At 44.5% G+C, this 8653-nt stretch overlaps 1 protein-coding gene across 1 annotated transcript; it reads left to right on the top strand.

Annotated features, from left to right (window-relative positions):
• Positions 1-313: 313 nt before the first annotated feature.
• Positions 314-1381, top strand: LOC306920529 (formyl peptide receptor 2-like; the record flags this gene model as incomplete). The annotated part of the gene is made up of 1 exon (XM_079497332.1): positions 314-1381. The coding sequence occupies one exon, from the start codon at positions 314-316 to the stop codon at positions 1379-1381; it is 1068 nt and encodes a 355-aa protein (XP_079353458.1).
• Positions 1382-8653: the final 7272 nt, after the last annotated feature.

Genomic DNA, 8653 nt, shown 5'->3' with positions numbered 1-8653 from the left:
GTGGAGTTGTGTGTGTGTGTGTGTGTGTGTGTGTGTGTGTGTGTGTGTGTGTGTGTGTGTGTGTGTGTGTGTGTGTGTCATAATAATAATTAATAACCCATCCGTTACTACATGTGCAGGGCACAATACTGGGGAAACATGAAATGGAGTCTGTCAACTCCCACAATTTCCTTCTTTCCATATTGCGCTGCAACGTAACTCTAGGATGAGCCGCCTGAAGGGCGGCGAAATTCTAGTAATAATAATACATGGCGTGTTAAAACAAAGCGTGTACATTATATTCATTGTTTTGTTATTTTTGGGTTTCAGGACGATGGAGGTTAATATGACCACACCTCCTCCTCACGATGAGGATGATGATGGATGGGACTGGGATGAAGTCTACAAATCCATCAGCATCATGTCCGCGGTCATCTACAGCCTGGTCTTTGTGCTCGGCGTGTTGGGGAACGGTGTGGTCATCTGGGCGACGGGCTTCAGGATGAAGAAAACCGTCAGCACCGGTTGGTACCTCAACCTCGCTGTGGCCGACTTCCTGGTTACAGCCTTCCTGCCGCTGAAAATCACAGAGAGCGCTACTCTGGACCGCATCTGGCATTTTGAGTGGTTCATGTGCAAAATGGATGGTCTGGTTTTCTTCATGAACATGTATGCCAGTATCTACACTCTGGTGCTGATCAGTGTGGACAGATGTGTGGGTGTGGTGTGTCCCGTGTGGACCCGGAACCACCGCACCGTCAGAAAGGCATCCTGGGTCAGTCTGGGAGTCTGGGTGATGGCCTTGGCTCTCAGCATACCTCACGTCATCTTTAAGAACACCGGTTTCCGGTGCGTCGACGACTATGCATTCACCATCATAGGCACTAACTTTGTCCTGGGATTCGTGGTTCCTTTCGCTGTCATCGTTTCCTGCTATTCTATCATCATGTACCGGATCAGGATTAACCGCTCGCTGGCCGGCCAATCAGGTCGCTCCTTCAAAATCATAGCAACTGTTATCGCCACATTCTTCCTGTGCTGGATCCCCTATCACATCATACGGCTGATGGAAGTGCATGTGCGTTATAATATAGATAGAGGTATAGAGGTCAGTGAAACACTGAAGCTGGTGAACAGGTTTGGGCTTCCCATAACCCTCACCCTGGCTCTTCTCAACAGCTGCCTGAACCCGCTGATGTACGTGTTCAGTCAGGGTTTCAAGGACGTGTTCCTCTGCAGGTCCATCCTAAAGGTTCTGGAGAAAGTCTTCGCTGAAGACCCTCCTCAGACCAACAACACTTCCACAGACCCAGCCGTCACCCGAATGATGACCCGTCGCCCGCAACCCAAGACCCGAACCCCTAACCGAGGACCGCCCGCAACCCAAGACCCGAACCCCTAACCGAGAACCGCCCGCAACCCAAGACCCGAGCCCCTAACCGAGAACTGTCCGCAACCCAAGACCCGAGACCCTAACCGAGAACCGGGCGGCACCAAACTCTCACCATGGACACTTGAATTCATGGATAGTCAATAATTTGACAAATAGTAAAAATAAAAATAATAAACTAACAATATTATCCAGGAAGTTATATGTATTAGGTCGCCGGCCCGCATCTCAAAATATGTTATTCCAGGGACCCTCCCAGAAGCAAAGATTTGAGTTAAAAAATAACAGATTTGCAGAACACATTTCCCACGATTTTTCAACAGCTAAAGTTTAAAATAATAGTTAAAGTGGTTAAAAGCTATAAGGCGACACACATCCGTTCCAGGTATTAACTACTATGTATTTTCTTCTCAGTATCCTAAATGTTCTCACAGATTGAAACCATGATGGAAAGTAACTGTTTATTTTATTTAAAAAACAGTATTTTTTGGAGCTTCTCTTTGACATGATGCATCTTTAATGTTTGAGTTATTGTGTTTCTCCTGCTCTCCTCCTTTTATTCCTCCTCCATTTATGAATAACAACAACACCATATATGGAGATTTATGTAAATGAATTATGTTTCACCAACTTCTTTACACTATCAACCAACCACTGATGAGTCAATAAAGTTACATCTTTACACTGTCATCCAGTGATGTGTCAATACAGTCACATCTTTACAGTGTAAACCAGCGATGTGTCAATAAAGTTGATTCTTAATTCACATTTGTCATTATTTTGTACATAGTCATAAACAGTGGTGAAGAAGAAGTGGTGCTGATCAGTGTGGACAGATGTGTGGGTTTGGTGTGTCCCGTGTGGACCGGGAACCACCGCACCGTCAGAAAGGCATCCTGGGTCAGTCTGGGAGTCTGGGTGATGGCCTTAGCTCTCAGCATACCTCACGTCGTCTTTAGGAACACAGGTTTCCGGTGCGTCGACGACTATGCATCCACCATCATAGGCACTAACTTTGTCGTGGGATTCGTGGTTCCTTTCGCTGTCATCGTTTCCTGCTATTCTATCATCATGTACCGGATCAGGAATAACCACTCGCTGGCCGGCCAATCAGGTCGCTCCTTCAAAATCATAGCAACTGTTATCGCCACATTCTTCCTGTGCTGGATCCCCTATCACATCATACGGCTGATGGAAGTGCATGTGCGTTATAATGTGGATCTGATAGAGGTCAGTGAAACACTGAAGGTTGTGAACAAGTTTGGGCTTCCCATAACCCTCACCCTGGCTCTTCTCAACAGCTGCCTGAACCCGCTGATGTACGTGTTCAGTCAGGGTTTCAAGGACGTGTTCCTCTGCAGGTCCATCCTAAAGGTTCTGGAGAAAGTCTTCGCTGAAGACCCTCCTCAGACCAACAACACTTCCACAGACCCAGCCGTCACCCGAATGATCACCCTGTCTGACATAGAGGGTAGCACCGGTCCGCCAGTGTGGGGCGCTCACTTCGCATTCTCTCATGTTGGGCTAGTTGGTGTCAAGGTGATGTATGTGTGCTCAGCAGTTGCTGATGTCTGCTCAGGAGGTTTGAGTGTTTACTCAGACCGAAAACAAATTAGAGGGAACATTGCCGCGGACCACCGCACCAACCTCCGCAGGGACCCCCCTTATATTAAACACATCTATACGGAAGCTGCTGGTTATTATTCATATTGAATCAAATTGTATTGCAAAACAAGGCTTGCTTCCTGCTTTCTGTGCGTAGGCCGACCTGATGCAACTAATTGCAACATAGAAGTCCTTGCAACAGGCAACTCTGTGCAACCATGGAAAGCCCTAATGGAAGTTGCAAGGAGTTGCGTGACGTCTATAGTTGCGTTGGTGCGGGCAGACACACACACACACACACACACACACACACACACACACACACACACACACACACACACACACACACACACACACACACACACACACACACACACACACACACACACACACACACACACACACACACACACACACTTTAATCGCGCAGCTCTAACCATTCAAGTCTGAACGCACCTTTATGCCATGCACCTCTTCAAAAGCCATGAATTGGAGGGGCTATTGCCCCTCAAAAGCAGAGTTAACTGACTTAATTTCTTGGACTGCTTTTTTCTGTCAACACCAAAGCTCTTTGCCAAAAGTAGCCGATCTACCAGCTTGTGAGCTAGTAGATTGGTGCCTTATTCCTCCCCATGGAGGGGGTTCATGTGGTTAACACAATCCATGCTAGCCTTCTAGGGGAAAAAGTGGCACCAGTGCCAGAAAAACGCGTGAAAAACCAAAGAAGAAGGGCCCTCTCACTAACCAAGGAAGCTTTGAGAAGGAAAGGACATGGTCACGTGACTGGGCTGCACCATGACACTTTCATGGACGCTTTCATGAGAGCCAAACTACACCCGGAAGTTCGGCAGAATGCACTGGAGTCAATGAGAGCTCAGTGACCAGCTCATGAACAAACACTATTTCTGAATGACTGAGACCTTTTGTAAAGTCGCTTCTGGAAAACAAGACATATAACACATTATTGTGTGCTGTGTTGCTTTTCGATGTGTACACTGTGTCATTTTTATAGAGGTAGGCCTATGGTATCTAAAGAGCACAATGTACCATTCTGAACGTACCAAGTATCGTGAGACTTCCCACCGTTTCCTGTCTGGCAGCCAAATCTCGCGATACCTCGGAGCCAGAAACGATACCTGCTGCTGTTTAGATCCTCAGATAAAATGATATACTGTGCACTCTGTGCACATCGAAAAGCAAGTGATTAGAAAACAACCTGTGATATGTCTTCATTTATATTCCTGAACAGATTATAAATTCTCAATTGTTCAGAAATGTTTGTTATGAGCTGGTCCAGCCAGCATTCACTGCCATGTATTCATTGAACTTCCAGTGTGAGTTTGGCTCCCATGAAAGTGTCCTTGAAAGTGTCATGGCGGAGCCCAGTCACGTGACCATTTCCTTTCCTTCTGTAAGCTTCCTTGTCACTAACCAGGACGTGTATCCCCCATAGAGCTCTGCGGTAGTATCAGCATTAGCTTAGTTTGTTTTCATGTTTTATATTGAAAATCAGGTAGGATGGTTAGTAGAGGTTAATCAGGTAGGTTAGTAGAGGTTAACCAGGTAGGACGGTTAGTAGAGGTTAATAGGTTAGTAGATGTTAACCAGGTAGGACGGTTAGTAGAGGTTAATCGGGGGGTTGGGGGCAGGACGGAGTTAGCAACTTATTATTCAAAATGCCTCGATGTCATATTCGACCACAGGCCTAATATTGCCTATAATTTAGTTATTACACCCTTCTGGAGTCTCACATTTTTGTGTGCAGCTTATAGGGGATATTTCTCATGTTATTTTAACATGCTTAAAAACACATCTTACAGGGAAAGAGACAATGAGAGCTTTACAACAGAAAGACAACTATTAGTAAGTAAGTAAAAAACTCTTTTTTTCACTAGGTATGTTGGCTTTGGTCTGTTATGTATTATTTATATGCTGTACGAGGCACTGTGTACCGTATTGTATTGTATTGTAGTATGCTGCAGTGCAGGTCTCCGTATCCAAGACACATTTCTAGGACATAAAATAAAGTAACCTTGAACCATGTTTTCACTCCTAAAGAAAGCTGTTTAATAATCATTCAAATGGTTACAATTATATTGTATATTATTTTATATTAGAATATCATATTATAGAAGGTTTTCACTCCAACAGAAAGTCATGAATTCTTTTTTTTTTTACAATCGTATTGCAAAACAAGGCTTTCTTTCTGTGTGTTTCTGTGCGTAGGCCGACCTGATGAGGCCAGACCGCACCGATGCAACTCATTGTAACATGGAAGTCCTTGCAACACACACACACACACACACACACACACACACACACACACACACACACACACACACACACACACACACACACATATATAAAGTTGCCTCCTCACTGGTCACTGTTACCAAGACTCTTCTCTGGCTGACGTCTCTTCAACACTTTGAAACAGGTAACTATGCTTTTATTGTATTGTCTTTATTATGACATGTAATGATTGATATCTAGAATATAGAGCTGTTTAAACCATTAAGACCTGAAGGCTGATTCTTCCAAAAGCTTTCTAAATCATTCTACAGAATTATTCACTAAATCCAGAGTTCTCAGACTTTTTGGTGCCAAAGACCCCCAATATAATACCTATTTGAACAGCAGAGCGGCACAAACAGACGTGCTGTGAGTCTGCTATTCTTGCGCGCACGCACACACGCACACACGCACACACACACACACACACACACACACACACACACGGTAGTATTTGTACTTTACTTGAGTGTTTACAATATTTTTACTTCCATCTTGGATCCAAATATTGTAATTTTAACTCTTGATTATTATTATTATTATTACCCACTTCAGCCCTATATACATTTCGGCCATTTGAAAATAGCCGATCTACAAGCTCACGATGTGTCACATTGCGACGCATTGTGAGCTTGTAGATCTGCTATTTTTAAAATATTTGTATACATTTCAAAACTTGTGTTGAAATTGGACATTCTGCATAATTCTGCACTCCACACTGTGGAGTTGTGTGTGTGTGTGTGTGTGTGTGTGTGTGTGTGTGTGTGTGTGTGTGTGTGTGTGTGTGTGTGTGTGCGCGCGCAACAACACATAATAATAATTAATAACCCATCCGTTACTACATGTGCAGGGCACAATACTGGGGAAACATGAAATGGAGTCTGTCAACTCCCACAATTTCCTTCTTTCCATATTGCGCTGCAACGTAACTCTAGGATGAGCCGCCTGAAGGGCGGCGAAATTCTAGTAATAATAATACATGGCGTGTTAAAACAAAGCGTGTACACAAGTAAGACGCGCAAACGCGGGAAGCAAACGCAGCTCGTAAATTGCAATAACAACAATTAGAATAAATTACGTACTTTTTAAGGTTTTTTTTAAGTTAAGTTTTTTTAAATTAAATGTTTTTTCAAGTTTTTTTTGTGTGTATGTGTGCGTGCGTGTTTCTTTTTTAGGTTTATTTTTTAAAAGTTTTTTGTTTACGTTTTTTTTTAAGTTAAGTTTTTTTTTAAGTTAAGTTTTTTTTTAAGTTAAGTTTTTTTTTAAGTTAAGTTTTTTGTGTGTGCGTTTTTCCTTTTTAAGTTTTTTTTTTAAGTTAAGTTTTTTTTTAAGTTAAGTTTTTTTTTAAGTTAAGTTTTTTTTTAAGTTAAGTTTTTTGTGTGTGCGTTTTTCCTTTTTACGTTTTTTTTTTAAGTAATTTTTTTTTTAAGTTAAAAGTTTTTTTTTAAGTTAAGTTTTTTGTGTGTGTGCGTTTTTCCTTTAAGTTTTTTTTTTAAGTTAAGTTTTTTTTTAAGTTAAGTTTTTTTTAAGTTAAGTTTTTTTTTAAGTTAAGTTTTTTGTGTGTGTGTGCGTGCGTGCGTGCGTGCGTGCGTGCTTGTGTGTGTGTGTGTGTGCGTGCGTGCATGTGTGTGTGTTTTTGTGTGTGATACAGCTGCGCCCTCTGGTGGTGGGCGGGTGGTGTTACAGCGTGACACACACACAGACAGACACACACACACACAGACGTGATCTGCTGGGTCTCATAGTAAATGCTCACTGCGTTCGCAATTATATTCATTGTTTTGTTATTTTTGGGTTTCAGGACGATGGAGGTTAATATGACCACACCTGCTGATTATCACGATGAGGATGATGATGATGAATGGGACTGGGATGAAGTCTACAAATCCATCGGCATCATGTCCGCGGTCATCTACAGCCTGGTCTTTGTGCTCGGCGTGTTGGGGAACGGTGTGGTCATCTGGGCGACGGGCTTCAGGATGAAGAAAACCGTCAGCACCGTTTGGTACCTCAACCTCGCTGTGGCCGACTTCCTGGTTACAGCCTTCCTGCCGCTGAAAATCACAGAGAGCGCTACTCTGGACCGCATCTGGCATTTTGAATGGTTCATGTGCAAAATGGATGGTCTGGTTTTCTTCATGAACATGTATGCCAGTATCTACACTCTGGTGCTGATCAGTGTGGACAGATGTGTGTGTGTGGTGTGTCCCGTGTGGACCCGGAACCACCGCACCGTCAGAAAGGCATCCTGGGTCAGTCTGGGAGTCTGGGTGATGGCCTTGGCTCTCAGCATACCTCACGTCATCTGTAAGAACACCGGTATGCGGTGCGTCGACGACTATGCATCCACCATCATAGGCACTAACTTTGTCGTGGGATTCGTGGTTCCTTTCGCTGTCATCGTTTCCTGCTATTCTATCATCATGTACCGGATCAGGAATAACCACTCGCTGGCCGGCCAATCAGGTCGCTCCTTCAAAATCATAGCAACTGTTATCGCCACATTCTTCCTGTGCTGGATCCCCTATCACATCATACGGCTGATGGAAGTGCATGTGCGTTATAATAAAGATAGAGGTATAGAGGTCAGTGAAACACTGAAGGTTGTGAACAAGTTTGGGCTTCCCATAACCCTCACCCTGGCTCTTCTCAACAGCTGCCTGAACCCGCTGATGTACGTGTTCAGTCAGGGTTTCAAGGACGTGTTCCTCTGCAGGTCCATCCTAAAGGTTCTGGAGAAAGTCTTCGCTGAAGACCCTCCTCAGACCAACAACACTTCCACAGACCCAGCCGTCACCCGAATGATCAACCTGTCTGACATAGAGGGTATCACCGGTCCGCCCGGAACCCAAGACCCGAGCCCCTAACCGAGAACCACCCGGAACCCAAGACCCGAGCCCCTAACCCAGAACCGCCCGCAACCCAAGACCCGAACCCCTAACCGAGGACCGCCCACAACCCAAGACCCGAACCCCTAACCGAGAACCGCCCGCAACCCAAGACCCTAACCGAGAACCGCCCGCAACCCAAGACCCGAACCCCTAACCGAGAACTGTCCGCAACCCAAGACCCGAGCCCCTAACCGAGAACTGTCCGCAACCCAAGACCCGAGCCCCTAACCAAGAACCGCCCGGAACCCAAGACCCGAGCCCCTAACCGAGAACCGGGCGGCACCAAACTCTCACCATGGACACTTGAATTCATGGATAGTCAATAATTTGACAAATAGTAAAAATAAAAATAATAAACTAACAATAATATCCAGGAAGTTATATGTATTAGGTCGCCGGCCCGCATCTCAAAAAATGTTGTTCCAGGGACCCCCCCAGAAACAAAGATTTGAGTTAAAAAATAACAGATTTGCAGAACACATTTCCCACGATTTTT

Source organism: Electrona antarctica, assembly GCF_951216825.1.
Source record: "Electrona antarctica genome assembly, chromosome: 1".
Lineage (NCBI taxonomy): Eukaryota > Metazoa > Chordata > Actinopteri > Myctophiformes > Myctophidae > Electrona > Electrona antarctica.
This window is presented reverse-complemented; position numbering and strand designations above follow the sequence as displayed.